The sequence below is a fragment of the Pongo abelii genome, chromosome 6 (assembly GCF_028885655.2).
Source record: "Pongo abelii isolate AG06213 chromosome 6, NHGRI_mPonAbe1-v2.0_pri, whole genome shotgun sequence".
Taxonomy (NCBI): Eukaryota; Metazoa; Chordata; class Mammalia; order Primates; family Hominidae; genus Pongo; species Pongo abelii.
In genome coordinates, this window is record NC_071991.2 from 1,479,100 (window position 1) to 1,493,790 (window position 14,691).

Below are 14,691 nucleotides of genomic sequence, written 5' to 3' on the forward strand. Positions count from 1 at the left end.
CAGCTCAAAAAACTGAAGTTCTGAGAGGAAAGGAGGAGAGTGGAGGGAGGGGAGAGGACAGGAGGGGAGGAGGGAGGGGAGAAGACCCCCTGATCGGCCTGCCCTCTCAGGCAGCGGCCCTGACTCTGACACCAGGTGAGGCCCGGGAGGTCGGCCCAGCTGGTGTCCTGCCCAAGTGTACACCCTGGTCCAGGACAGGACTTCCAGGCCAGATGACCTGTTTCCCCACTTCCAGCCTCCACGTGTTCTGAACCCCTCAAAGACAATGGAGGCAGGGAGGAAGGGGTCTCTCAGCCCATCAGGGTGGCAGGGCCCGTGCCACAGGGAAGACATGGCCCGAGGCATCGCTCATTTCAGTCCAAAACGTCCACCTCGGCTTGCATTAGCTTGGCTCCTGGGTCCCCAAGCGGGGCTGCAGAGGTGGGGACCCAGGCGCCACACCCGGAGGGGTGGGGCGGGCTTACGAGGGGTTGACTCCTTCCACCAGTGGATTCAACCCTGAACGTCACCTGACCAAGGCTGCTGGGCCAAGCTGGAACAGAATCAGCTCCTTGAGTCTGGGAGGCGGAGGCGGTTCGGGAATGCAGAGGGCGTGAGAGAGAGAACCAAGGGAGGTGTCCTGGCCGAGTGGCATTTCCCACAGGACTTCTCAGAGCCTTCATCGCCTGATACGCACCTCCACTCTTCCAGGGAGAGGCCACACTGCACAGTGGTTCCCAAACTGACTTGCCCACAGGAGCCCTGCAGACGGTTGTGGGGGACCACGTCAGCCCCACCACAGAGCGTGAAAGGGACGTCGCCTTCCTCCCCACCCCTGAGGCTGCCATCAACCAATGCCGTCCCTACCGCCCCTGGCAGGACAGGGAGCGGGAAGCTGTGACACCCCATTTTAAGGGGCCACCCATTAATTAATTAGGCTCCATGAATAATGCATGCCACCTTGGGTATATTAATAGCATATTTATATGGTGTGCTATGGGGAGTATACATTCTCGTCTGAACACCTCACAAATAATTCACGACACTGCTCCTTCCCCAGCCTCCAGGAGAGCCTGGCCGGTGCTGCGGCTGGGGCCGGTGGGCTGCTTCCCACAGCCAAATTTTACATTTCATTATAAATGGCTTTGCTGGGCATGTCGTTAACTCGTGCATTTCCATCCACTTTATTATTAATGGCTTTCCTGAACTGTAGCAGCCCAACGCCGCGCACAATGCGTTATAAATATTTGATCCGGCATCTATGGTCTGCCATTTATCATTTATAACGGGTTACAAAAACATTATAAAACATTTACTGCACATTTATAGATCATTTTCGACTACCACCACGATGTGTTATAAATACATTATTAATCCTCTCCACACCATTTATAGGAATCTCTTGTAATGGGGCCCAGCCCCCCCCGCCCCCCGCAACCTTCGAGGAGCACAGAGCTCACACGGGGGCTGACAGGTGTCGCTGGGTGGCGGGACCGGGGCAGAGAAGCCAGCCTGCCTCTGATTGCTGTGTGTCCTTGGCGGAATCATGGCACCTCTCTGTTCAGAGGAGAGAGATAATAGCGCAGATGCCTGGCCCTCAGCACCTGCTGTGTGTCACACAGGTTGTTCACTGCCCCCAAGTCTCAGGTAGTTTTTTTTTTTTTTTTTTTTTGAGACGGAGTCTCACTCTGTCGCCGAGACTGGAGTGCAGTGGTGTGATCTTGCCTCATCGCAACCTCTGCCTCCCGGGTTTCAAGGGATTCTCCTGCCTTAGCCTCCCAAGTAGCTGGTATTACAGGCACGCACCACCACGCCCGGCTAATTTTTATATTTTTAGTAGAGACAGGGTTTCACTATGTTGGCCAGGCTGGTCTCAAACTCCTGACCTCAGGTGATCCACCCGCCTGGGTCTCCAAAAGTGCTGGGATTACAGGCGTGAGCCACCGCGCCCAGCCTTGTTTTTATTTTCTGAGATGAAGTCTTGCTCTTTCACCCAGGCTGAAGTGCAGTGGCACTATCTCAGTGATCTTGGCTCACTGCAGCCTCCCCCTCTCGGGTTCAAGCGATTCTCCCACCTCAGCATCCGAGTAGCTGGGATTACAGGCCCGCACCACCATGCCCAGTGCATTTTTAGTAGAAATAGGGTTTTGCCATGTTGGCCAGGCTGGTCTTGAACTCCTGACTTCAGCTGATCTGCCCACCTCGGCCTCCCAAAGTGCTGGGATTACAGGCGTGAGTCACCGCGCCCAGCCTCAGGCATTACCTTGATGCCCACTTCACAGGTGAGAAATCAAGCTCAGAAAGGGGCAGCGATTTGTCCAAAGCCAGTGGGGAGCAGGCGTTAGAACCCTGGGGTCGGTCCTGCCTCGTGTCACCCACCTGCCCAGGCCTGCAGCCACAGGCTATGGCCCCCGCTGACAGGACTCTGGATGGGGCCCCCGGGGTCCTGGCTGGGGCCCCCGGGGTCCTGGCTGGAATGCTGACTGGGGATGAAGGAGGCCTAAAGGGTGTTTGGGATCCAGCAGCCCCTCCACCGTATCCCAGCTCTGGAGGCCCCCGGGCCCTGTGTCCCCAAGGACTGTGTGTTCCCTGGAGCCGGGGCGCCAGCAGTGGCCTGGTGTGCAGAGCACTGTGGTCAGTGCCGCCCTCACCAGGCCCCTGCGTTTTCCATCTTAGGGAGGGCGCGTGGCTGCCTCCTGGCTCCCTCCCCTCCCAGGGCCTGTCTCCCTACTACGGGATGAGTGCCTGAGGAGCCCTCTGTGTGCCAGGCCTGCCCCCTGTGCCCCCCGAGGCTTGCAGGCTCCTCCAGGCCTGGCTCCACAGCAGGAGGACACCAGTGGGAAAAGGGCTGTGGGCGCCGGACCCTTCCCTCCGCCTGCCCTGCTGGTGGTCAGCCAGAGCCCTGCGCCCCACTACAAGTGGATGAGCCCAACTCCTCCCCACCGCTCAAGACCCAGCCTGCCATGCCACCTTCCCCCAACAGCCCTTCCTAACTTCCACAGAGAGGGTGCCCACCACACCCTGGCACAGGCCTACTGGGGTCCAACCCTGAGTCCCTGGTGAGCCCAGCAGGGCCCGGCATGGTGTGTCCTTTTGGGCCTGGCCCAGTGAGGGGGTTTGGAAAGAACTGGGATGTCCAGTTCTGCCTGCCCATGCTCAGCTTCCTACAGGCCACCTCCCAGGACAGAGGGGCTGCTGTCCCCAGAGGAGGCTTTAACTATACTCTCCTCTTCGGAAGCACCTGGAATGACCCCAACCGCCGGCTGGGCCTGGGCCTAATTGGGTCAGGGGTCTGGGTTGCTCTGAGGAAGGGAGCTGGGGGAGGCCCAGGCCCCCCAAGCAGCTCCTGCCCTGCACCCTACCTGCCACATAACCTCGGGCCACTGTCTGGGTCTCCCAGGGTGAATGGGGGAGACGCCTCATGGGGAGACCTGCACTCCTGCTGCCGAGGGCGCTCAGGCCCCAGGTGCCCACACTCAGCCTGTGGCTGCCACCGCCTGGCCTGTTTGAAGGGCAGGGTCCATCCCCAGCCAGAGCTGAAAATGAAACCCGGAAGCACTTGTTTTGAGAGTGAAGCAGCAGGTGAGCTTGTCACTATGGCATCCCCCGGCCCTGCCCCGTCCCTGCCTGGAGAAGGCAGCCCGGGACTGCAGGAAACCACTGGGAGGGGCTGGGACCCTGCCTGGCCTGGCTCAGACATGCTCCTGGGCCTCCCTCCGCTCCTGGAAGGAAGGGAACTGTGGAGTCTGGGCTGGACCCTCTGAGTCTTGGGCTCTAGTGGTCACCCTGGGCGAGGGGCTCACAGCCACAGCCACACAGGAAGGTGCTGATCCCAGATCCTCCACTGTTCCAGAACAGACGGCCCGGGACCTGCCAGCAGCCACCCAGTGGCACAGGGGTCCTGCTGGGTGCCCCACACGGCTGGTTCCCGGGGTCCCTGGGCCCAGTGGCCGTGGTGAGGAACTTGGGGAGCCAGAGGCCAGGCGTGGATCGTGGCCTGACCCAGGGCTCCCTGGTCCATCTCGCAGCCCCCGGTCCACCCTGGGGTCGGCACCATCATTCTAACACCCACACTTCTGCTCACACCAGCCCCTGCCAGGTGCCCACTGCAGGCACAGATTCCAATCTACCCATTTCTTTGTTCAGGCACAGTCAAGCTTCCCTCCCAGGCGTCTTCCCCATCTTTCCCAGCACAGATCGCAGAGGCCTCTCACCTCTGGGACACAGAATCTGGGGTCCACCCCAGCAGCCAAGGCCAGACATGCCCCCTGGGGCTCCCTTTATGGTGGGGACAGGCGCGGGACACCCTCTAGAGGTTATGGAAGCCCTTGGCCAGGTAGAGGCTAAGTTTGCCCCACGGGTGCCACAATTGTGAGCCACTAAGGCCCTGGGCCTTGGGGTCATCTCCCTGGGGTGGGTGGGTGGGGTCTCGGGCACGCCTGGCACATCCTGGCCCCGATCGGCACATACACCAGAGCTGATACCCCTCACCTGAGCCCTTGCCACCCGCCAGGCCAGCTACTTTCCCCAGATGCCTCTGCTTAGCTTAACCTCTGCTGCCTCTTGGGCGGGAGTGAACACAGGCAGAGGCCAAGAGGGTCCCAGGCCCCAGGATCAGGGACCCGCCCTCAGCACCCTCCCCATCCCCCTTCCCCGTGCCTGGTCCACGACGCCAGCCAACGTCCTGGGGCTCTTACCTGTAACAGGCTGCTCTGAGCCAGATACAGGCACCCCCATGAAGGGCCCAGGCTTGCACCCAGCTGGGACACACAGACTGGCCTCCAGGCCTGGCAGCAGTGTCCTTTCCTTTCCCTGTCCTCAACCCAGGCACTGGATTCCGGGCCCACAGAGCTCGGACCTCCCTCCCTCCCTGATCAGACCCTGAGGCGGGCAGGCCTCGGCTGGAAGGACCCCCACCCCACAGCCTGGCTGGAGTGATGTCAGGAGAGCAGAAGACCAGAGGCTGACAGGGTTGCAGCAGGCTCCGGACTGTGGGGTGTGGAAAGCCAGCCTGGAGGAGGTTCCCCGGGAGCCCATAGAGGGTGTAACGTCGGATAAGGGTGGCTCCTGGCTGGAGGGGACGCGGCGACACAGCTGGGGTGCTGCACCTGGGGAGAAGGGTCGGGATCCCGAAGGTGTGGACTGGCAAACGCCCCACATCCAGGCCCGGGAGAGGCAGCCTGCCCTCAGGAGGCTGGGGTTTGGGTGTGGAGCATACAGCAGGCACTGGGGCCGGAGGGCTTGGTGGGCCCGTGCTCACTCGGTCTCAGATGAGATCAGGTCACGTCCCCACCAAGCCCTAGCACACTTCTGTCCTCTAAGACTCGGACGGACACGGGCCCTGACCTTGATCCCTGAGCTGGCACAGCCTGCACACACCCACCCACTATGAGGATGCCTCCCTGCATCCACACCCCACCCCTGGGGGCTGGGGAGGCATCCACATCCCTGACCTGCATCTGCTGAGCCTCCAGGGCCCCTTCCCACTGCACAAACCTGGGGCCCTGCTTCCACTCAGCCCAGCCCCACCCTGGGGCAGCCCACGGCTCCAGGGCCCCAGGGCTCAAATCTCGGCCCTGCCCCTTATCCGCGCAGAGGTAGGAGAGCCAACAGCAGAGCAGGAAGGGCCTCACCCCACACCCAGACCTGTGCTAGGCACTCCTCACTGCTGTCCCTGTCCCTAACCCTAACACACACTCAGACCCAGGGCAGAGGTGCCGGCACCAGGGTCCCGAAGGCAAGGCACTAAGGGCAAGGGTGGGGGAGGGCGGCCGTGCACAGCTGGGATGGAGGCCGCTCAGCGGCCCATGGGCCTCCAAGTCACTCCCAGAGCAGCCTCCCAGTTCCCTGGAGCCACAGGAGCCAGCTGTGGACAGGCACGTCTGGTGACAGACCCGGCACTGGCTCACCCCACCCGGGACCTGGTCCCCGGACCTGTGCAGCCTGGAAGAATCCGAGGGTGGGCAGGCGGGTGCAGGAGTGCCCAGGGGCCCGGGCAGGTGGTGCAGGTGTGCAGGCCAGGGGCTGGGCTGGGAGGCTGTGGGCCTGAAGCCCGGCTGCCCCCTTGCTGGGTGCTGTCGCAGGGCGTCCCCCAAGGCCACAGCATCACTAGAACCTTGAGGCCTCGCCGCCACCTGGGCTTGCAGGAGGGCCTGGGTCGGCTTCTCAGCCACAGCGGCCTGGGTGCAGGGCAGCCGGGGCCTGGCTGACCTGGGAGCACTCATGGGGAACCGGGAGAGCATGGGTCCCATCTGTGTGCTGGAAAGACCCCGGTGCCGCAAGGACCGAGGGGTGGGCGGCCCTAACCCCAACCTGGCTGGGAGGAGAGTGCACTGCGGGCCAGCAAACAGGGCCCCATGCCAAGCTCCGCCCCGCATGCACTAGGACCCTCCCAGACCCTCCCCTGTGAGCGGGTGCTAGCAAAGGCAGGACGAGCAGCACCGCCGGCTACTCGGACTCTTCTGGAGTGGGACCCCAACTCAGCTCCCACAGGCGGACGCCCACAGTTGAGGCTCTCAAGGCCTTGTTGATCCTTTTAGTGCAGGAGAGAGAGACCAGTCAGCCGGGCCAGTCCCCCACGCAGCCTGACAAGGCTGGACTCACTCAACAGAGGCCGACCCCGTGGCAGAGGACTCGAGGCCAGGCAGGGCCCAGGGCCAGCACTTGACTGGGAGACCGTGACAGGGGGCGGGGGCGGCAAGCGGGCAGCATCCCCCGACCCTCGACACCTGCGGGAACTGCTGGCCCAAAGGAGAGCCCGGCCTGGCCTTGGTCTCCACCTCCCAGGACCCTGCTCAACTCCCTGCGCTGTGGGGCTGGGGAGCCAAGGCCAGGGTCCTTGAGGCTCTCACTGGCCAGAGAGCGACACAGGACACCAGAGAGTACACACAGAGTTCAGGTCGTTTCATTCAAAACCAGCCCAGGCCATGCCCGGTGGGATCCTGCACACGCTGGGCCACGTCACCCACCGCTCCGCAGCAGGGCTGTGGCCCAGAAGGTGAATGAGGGCTTGGTGGACGGCCCCCGATGCCAGTGGCCGGCCCGGAGCCACCCCAGGGCTCAGAGTATTGCTCCTGGGCCTGCCTGGCCTCAGGGCTCGGCGCCCTCACCTCCTCGGACAGACCAGCAACGCCCACGCTTCCTGGGCTTTGCCTCGAGGATCCCCGGGGACGGGACGGGTCGGGGCTTGGAGGGGGGTCGGCTGCCACAGGCTCACATCCCGGCCTCCATATGCAGGATCCTCAGGGCCTCGGAGATTTGCGCGCTGGGGTCCATCTGGCCGTACATGCCCACCAGGAAGGCCCGGTGCAGCAGCACAGCCGCATGCTCTGTGGGGGAGACGGGGCCCTGCACGTCACGCTGGCCGCAACATCCTGGCCGCAGTGACCAGACCTCGGGACTCCCAAGAGCCAGCTCTCGGGGGACACACCTCCGGACTCCCCGAGGGCTGCCAGGGCCCCGGGCGGGGGACCAGTCCTCACCTTGGCACAGGAGAGTGTACTCGGGCAGGTTCCGGAGGGCCGTCTGCACCACCTCAAAGTCCTGGCTGCCCAGGCAGTACATGAACGTGGGCAGGAAATCGGCTGCAATGCTGAAAGAGCCACGCACTTTAGTGGGAACCTCCGCCCTGTGCCCACGCCAGACCCCCACCCGACAGGGCGAGCTGAGCCGCCTGGAAGCCTAGTGTGGCCACCAGGCGGGTCAAGCGGTGACCTGGGTTAGCAGGGCCCAGCAGTGGCGGTGGGACAGAGGCCGGCGGTGGCCTCACCTGGGGCTGTTCTGGATGGAGCGCAGGGCCAGGCTGAAGGCGAGGTTGCGGCAACACTCCTCGGCCGAGCTCATCAGCCGCTGCAGGTTGGTCTGACCGGGGGAAAGGTGGGAGGTGTGTGACCAGGGGGTCCAGCCCCCATCGAGGCCCCTTCACCTCTTAGTCTCGTGATGGTTGGCGGCAACGGCAGGGACCCTAGGCTCCTATCCAGAAGGCAGGACGCATGTGCCATTCGCCAGTCCCAGCCCGGGGCTGAAGGTGGGCCTGCCCTGGCAGCAGCTTGACTGTGAACACCTGGGCTAGGGCCCCACCGGAAGCCCAGCCTCAGAGGACTCCTGGGGCTCAGCGCAGGCACGCCATGTTGGGGTGGTGGCCCTGCTGGGGTTCCCCAAGGGAATGGCTCCTCCCAGCTCTCCCTCAGCCCCATCCAGCTTACCGAGAAGAAGCTCAGGATCTCAGGTCTCCGCCGGGACATCTCGTCTATGTCACTCAGAACCTCCAGCAGATCTGACACAGAGAGAGAGCCAGGCCAGAGCTCAAGGGCCCAGGCAGACCTCTGCCTACCCCACCCCAGCCACCCAGAGGGAGCAAGGCCCCGAGCACCACAGGACAGAAAGCACTGGAAAGCATGAGCCCAGTGACGCCCCAGGTAGTCACCTGCCCCCAAGCTCCACAAATGCCCGGGCCTGCCCCTACTAGTGGCCTCCAAGGAGAGGGGTTGACCCCTCACGGCGGCCCCATATCCAGGGTGCTCTTAGCACCAAGTGTCCCCACGGCCCAACTCCATCCGGGCCGCCTGGCCTTGGCTGTCCTCTGACGGCGGCCACCGGTCCTGCCCACTCGCTGGTCCTGCCCACCTGCCTGACCTCTTCCTGCCGCACCCCCACCACCTTAGGGGGCTCCCCTGCTTTTTGCTGTGTCTGAAGCAGAGCAGCCACCTCCAGCTCCCCTGGGCCCCTGAGTTTCTAAGGCCCTCTCTGGGGTTGCTCCCCACTGTGAGGAACAGCCCACCCACCGACAGCCCAGCGTGGGCCGGGTCACGCCGAAGTCAGTGCCCAGATGGCTGCTGGCTGCTGCCTGCAGCCCCATGGGACCCAGGGAGCTGACCTGGCGTGGGTGAAGCAGGGCCTGACTCACCCTCCACCGTTTGGCCCCGGGAAAGCCGCTTCATGTAGGGGGCCATTTCGGCTGCAGTGAGAGGGGTGAACAGGGAGACGCTGACCAGGGGCAAGGAGCCGGCTGAGCTCTCCTCTGGAAGACAGCGACAGTGCTGCAGGAGGGCAGGAGCGGCAGGACGTGCCACACTGAGGCACCAGGACCTGCCCTCCCGAGAGCACAGCGGCCACTGCCCAGGCTCCCAAGGTGCCCGCACACAGCAGCGCTCCACAAATGGGGTGGAGCCAGGAGCCGGGAGCTGCCTTTGGATCCGGCGCATGCACCTCTGCGAGTCTCTCCCTGCTGGGTTTCTCGCAACGTGGGCCAGGACCCACTGGGCACGAGACAGGACGGCCCCTTGGAACCCGGGCCTGGCACTCTTCTGGCAGCACAGGAGAGACGTGCTACGGTGCCATGTCACCTCAGGCAGGGAAAAACCAAGGACAAGCCCTGCCCAGTAGGACCAGGGGAGGCTTCCTGGAGTGGGACACCTCGGACAAGCGCTGGTGGACGGTGGATGTGCCGGGGGCGGGGGGGGTGGGGAGGGCCATTTGGCGGGGCCGGGCGATGTGCCGGGGGCAGGTGTGCTGATGCTCTGTCAGGCACCAGTCAGTGCTTCATCCCCGTGAGGTGGGCCAGGGGCCAGCCAGCAAGGTCCCAGGCTCACACAGCCCCCATCGGGACGCCTCGGACGGCCCAGGGCTGGCTGTGCAGCTGGGAAAACCAGGCCCTGTAGGACTGTTCCGCAGCTGCTTCCAGCAGCCCCTGGCAGCCCCACTCACCCTCGCCCTCTTCGTCCAGGCCTCGGTCAGTCCTGTCGTCCCTGCTGGGCAGGCTGAGCCCTGCAAGGAGGGATTTCAGCATCACCAGGTCACTGTTGTCGAAGGACAGGTCGCTGGGGAGAGAAGATGCTTTCACCTGGGAGGAAGACACTGGCAGGCGGAAGGCTGGGTCAGGGGTCAAATTAGGGCGACATGAGAGCGCGTGGACACAGGCACACAGGAGAGGCCAGGACGCTCAGGGGGAGGGCCGGACGGGGAAGCCACGTGTGCGTGGAACGGGACACAGAGCCAGAGAGCTGCAGGGGTGGGTTCAGACGGCTCCGGCACAGGGTGGGGCGGCCTCTGTGCCCTGGGATGAGCACCACGCTCAGCAGCCCTCCCCGGCCTCAGGAGCAGCATATCTGACACAACACGGCCTTCTCAGGAACACCCTCCAGACCCCGCTGGACCCTTGCCAGAGGCCCGAGGCTTCCCTGCAGCCCATGGGCACTCACTGGAGCGGGTCGGCGTGCTTCTGCAGGAAGGAGATGCCTGCTGGGGCGTTGTGGGTGATGTACTTATGGATGAACTGCACAAACTTGCTGATGAAGGCCGCCAGGTGGCGGGAGGACTTCCTGTAATTCTGCAAAGCAAAAGCGGCACCCTCGAGCTGCTCTGCCCCGCGGGGCCAAAACAGAGCCTGTGCTCCCATCTGCTCCCAGAGCCTCAGGGCATGGACCCCACAGCCAACGAGCCCCCTCTGCCAACCACTGGGGCGTCACAGGCCCGAGGGTGGCCGGCATGGCCTGTCAGGGTGTGGACGTGGCTGTATGGGGCGTGTGCCCAGATGGATGAGGGGCTCGAGGTGCCACAAGCAACACGCAGAGAGCAGCACGGAGGGTCTGGGCTGGGCTTCTGAAGGACGTGGGCCCCCCAGGCACATGAGGGGCATCAGGCAGGGGCTTCCCAGGGTGGGAGCTGGTCCCCAGGGCAGGTGGCCTGGCCTGGGCCCTGGCTGCAGAGGTCCTCCCAGTTCCTCCCCGGGTGGGTGAGGCAGGCCTGGGCCAGGGCAGAGGGAGCGGAAAGGAGCGCGAGGGCGGGCGGCGGGAGCACACACCAGCAGCAGGCGGATGAAGGACAGCAGGCAGTCCCACAGTGCCCCCTGGTGCTCGCTGCGGAACACGTGCGGCTGCAGCAGCTCCAGCAGGCCCAGCACGTGCAGGAAGCAGCTCAGGTGGTTCTGCTGCCGGAACTCCTGGAAGTTGAGGTGGGTGCGGCCGTGCAGGAGCGCCGCGATCATGGGCAGGTGCCTGTGGGCACGGTGAGGGCTCAGTCAGCCCCGGCCGGCGGGCTCACCTGGCGCACGTCCCCAGGAAGGCCCCACTGCCTGCCCTGGGAGCCAGACCCCGTGCTGCCCCCAACACCACCCCCCTGCCCTAGGAGGTGGGGATGAGATCGCCCCTCTCTGATGCCCACCGAGCTCCTCCCACCTGAGGCCCAGCTCAGGCCTCTGACTTCCCTCGGTCAACCTCAGCCCATGGGAACGTGCTTTTTTTTGTTGTTTTTTGTCTGAAACGGAGTTTCGCTCTTGTTGCCCAGGCTGGAGAGCCACAGACCCCCCTGGTTAAACCAGCGTCTGGTGAGGGCAGGGCTTCTGGGCCAGCACCTGAGCAGCAGCAGCGGGTGCGCCACCGCCAGCTTCCGGCAGGCCATGCTGGCATCCGCCCCTCGGTTCTCCAACGCCCGGGAGTCGCTGGTGTCCGCAAGGAGTGTGATGAAGCGGTGGATGAGTCCGTCCAGCTGCAGGGAGGGGTGCTCTGAGGCCGGGGCCGCTGGCTCCCCTCACTTGCCCACCCACACTCAGCCTGGTCGCCAGCTGTGGCCGCGATCCACCGCGTGGCACGCCATGAGCAGAGGAACTGGCTCCTTATGGCTTCCGTGAGCACCTCGGGAGGAGGGCAGGCAAGCCATAGCCAGCCTCTGGGAAAACCCCACACAGAATAAAAGCAAAGCTCAACACCAAATGATACAATGAGCGGGAAACAAGCCAAAACTACACATCGGCCAGGCAGGCGCGGTGGCTCACACCTGTCATCTGTGAGGCCGAGGCAGGAAGATCACCAGAGCCCAGGAGTTCAAGACTAGCCTGGGCAACGTGGCGAGACCCCTCTCTATTTTTAAAAATACAAAAAGATTAACTGGGTGTGGTGGCACGTGCCTGTGGTCACAGCTACTCGGGAGGCTGAGGTGGGAGGCTCACTTGAGCACAAGAGGTTGAGGCTGCAGTGAGCTATGATGGTGCCGCTGCACTCCAGCCTTGGCAACAGACACCCTGCCTCAAAAACCCCCCACAAAACTGCACATCAAGTGTGATTTCAACGAATAAAATGACATATAAGTGAAAAAAACCACATGCAGAAATGATTAGAAAAAGTCAGCTGCCCTCTGTGGTACCAGCAGAAGACAGGCTGCAGGGTCCGGCCTGCGGTGGGGAAGCGGGTATGGGAGGCCCAGCCCTCCCCACAAGGGTCACTGGAGAGGAGCAGACGCAGCCGTCCACCAAGAGCCGTGAACGAGTCCCCAGCAGCTGTCACTGCCCCAAACTGAACGTGACCCCACGTCCACCAGCAGGTGAACAGATAAACCAACGGCCGATCCACACAATGGCAGGCCACTCAGTGCCCACAACACCACGACTCTCCAGACTGTGCGAGCAGAGCACCCACAGGCTCCCTCGGTATAAAACTCAATACAGACAAACCCACAGGGCCACAGGGCGGCGCGGACCGGGAAGGGGCAAGAGGGGAAGCCGGCGACAGCCATGCACACGGTGGTCTCCGCCCTCCCTCCTCGCCAGGCCAGGGCACCTGGGACAGCGGCAGGGAGCGGCAGAGTTGTGCCCTCACCTTGCAGACGCTGCTGCTAGCAGCCCCTTCGCTGTGCAGTAGGACCTCAGGCACGGGCACCCGCAGCTCCGGCCGCTGTAGGTAGAGCTGCAGGAGGAGGTCTCGGCAGCGCCTGCCTAGCACACTGGAAGAGGTGGAGCGGGGCTCACCAGGCGGACGGGGCCCCAGTGACAGGGGTGGGCGGACGGGACCAGGTGTGATGGGAACCCACCCAGGGGCTGGGCCTCGACCCCCTCCATGGCTCACTCCCAGGCAGCATCTGGGGCTGGGGGGCCTGAGCACCTGTCTCCCCGCTGCTGGATGCAGCCTGACAGGTGCTCCGTCACCTTCCTGACGCTCTCATCGTCCCCACGACAGCAGCTGAGCAGCAGGGGCAGCCGGGCCTGGATGAGGCTGCAGGCGGCTGCGTCCCCATCCTGGCTCCGCGTCTCCGCCTCGGCCAAGATCAGCTCCACCAGGCTGATGAGCTCCGGGCCCTGTACCCGCAGCACCAGCTCCTCCCGCCGCTTCTGTAACGGATGCCCACGTCAGCCCCGGAGCGCCACCCCCTCTCCCGGATGGGCCGTCCCCTCTCCCGGATGGGCCACCCTCCCAAGACCTGCCTGCGGGGTGCGCTGGTCCCGCCCCTGCCAGATGCGAGGAACGTGGATGCAGGCCCAGAGGAAGTCCAGAGAGGCGGAGGGGTCGAACCTGTGGGGAGGCACGGGTTCCAGAGCACGAGGTGTCTCGTCTCAGCGTGGGAGATACCAGTCAGAGCCGGCGCTAGGAGAGTTCTTGTGAAGGCCAGCGTGCACGCAGCCCAGGTTGGGGACAGGGAGGCGCCCACCTCTGCTCCCGGCTCTTGCCCAGCAGGACTCGGATGCACTGGTGCAGCGTGGGCCAGCTGGACTGATGCGTGAAGAGGGTCAGGAGATAGGGGCGGAACGAGGGCACTTGGGCCTGACCTTTGCCCTGCGGAGGGAGGAAGAAGCCCGGATGGCCTCACCTGGACCAATGGCAGGCTCTGCTGAGGTCAGCTGACAGCTTCCCCAATGAGCCACTCAGAGAGCCGAGGCTTGGGGCGCTGCCGGTGACACTGGCCCCGTCATGTGGTGCTGGAGAGCCCCTCCTGGTGGCTGCACAGCACCTCCCCGCCTCTTCCCACTGGAGCCATGCCGCAGAGCGGAGGTGCCCGGGGCTCCATGCAGCCTCTCTGGTGAGGCCATCCCTCCCCTGCGGAGGACATGGGGAGCCCAGCACCTGCCCTCCCTTCTCCTGGCCACAGCCCCATTCCCTTTGGGAAGATGGAGGCCCCTACATGATCTACAGGGTTTGGCAGGGCTGACCCCACGCCATCCACCCACCCCATCCCTACATCTGGCTGGTCACAGTGCTGGTCCACAGGTGACTGTGACCCTGGCCTGGGTTCTGCTAGGGCCATTGGGGGACCTACCCTTCCTCTGGGCCATTGGGGGACCTACCCTTCCTCTGGGTTGCTACAGGGACACATGGCCTGAGAGCAGGGGGGGTGCTGGGGCCCCTGCAAGGCTCGCCTAGGCCAAGGATGCTGCACTTCAGGTCAGGAAGAGCCTTTACCCCAGGGTGGGTCCCCGTGCTGAAGCTGGGTGCCACCCACCTTCCTCCAGGAGAAGAGCAGCCTGTGCTGCAGGTCGGGGCAGCTGCTGACCACCTCGGGGTCCAGCATTTCCAGCCAGTCCACCAGGAGGCCTGACGAGGGCCCCAGTCGCACGGCCTCCAGGCTGCAGGGAGAAGGTGGCTCAGGGAGGGGCTGGTGCCGCCCGCCTGCCCGCCCTGGCCATGTGCAGCACCCCAGCTCACCTGCCACCGTCTGCACCTGGCTTCCCCCCAGCCAGGGGCTCATCCTCCTGCAGCAGCAGGGAGCTCACCACCACAACGGGTTTACAGACTGGAAACAGGGAGGCAGCATCCGCAGTGGCAGAGAAGAGCGCGGTCAGCAGCTCCTCCAGGTGGGGGGACCTCACCTCGATCAGCCCCCGGAGGACTGCGCAAGGGACAGAGAGACATGTGGGTCACTCCCAGGTCGGGGGGGTGCCGCTGAGTGGGTGTGGGCTAGCCAGGGTGGGGTGTGGGGTTAGCGTGTGTGGGACACAAGAGCAGAGCC

General features: G+C 64.2%; 1 protein-coding gene across 4 annotated transcripts in view; it reads right to left on the reverse strand.

Moving 5' to 3' along the window:
• Positions 1-6,867: 6,867 nt before the first annotated feature.
• The window catches only part of INTS1 (integrator complex subunit 1), a 36,769-nt gene continuing 28,945 nt past the window's right edge, over positions 6,868-14,691 (reverse strand). For 2 of the 4 annotated variants that reach the window (XM_024241278.3, XM_063725859.1), the window contains exons 34-48: positions 14,388-14,571; positions 14,185-14,308; positions 13,396-13,520; positions 13,172-13,259; positions 12,852-13,078; positions 12,570-12,693; positions 11,330-11,463; positions 10,781-10,973; positions 10,179-10,306; positions 9,685-9,797; positions 8,885-8,998; positions 8,184-8,254; positions 7,748-7,839; positions 7,461-7,570; positions 6,868-7,307 (exon numbers count right to left, since the gene is read on the reverse strand). In XM_024241278.3, coding sequence (XP_024097046.1) covers positions 7,192-7,307; positions 7,461-7,570; positions 7,748-7,839; positions 8,184-8,254; positions 8,885-8,998; positions 9,685-9,797; positions 10,179-10,306; positions 10,781-10,973; positions 11,330-11,463; positions 12,570-12,693; positions 12,852-13,078; positions 13,172-13,259; positions 13,396-13,520; positions 14,185-14,308; positions 14,388-14,571 — 1,943 coding nt within the window. In that variant the 3' untranslated portion in view covers positions 6,868-7,191. The remainder of the gene's footprint in view (positions 7,308-7,460; positions 7,571-7,747; positions 7,840-8,183; positions 8,255-8,884; positions 8,999-9,684; positions 9,798-10,178; positions 10,307-10,780; positions 10,974-11,329; positions 11,464-12,569; positions 12,694-12,851; positions 13,079-13,171; positions 13,260-13,395; positions 13,521-14,184; positions 14,309-14,387; positions 14,572-14,691) is intronic. The other 2 variants (XM_054545728.2, XM_054545729.2) reach the window with 2 other exon arrangements.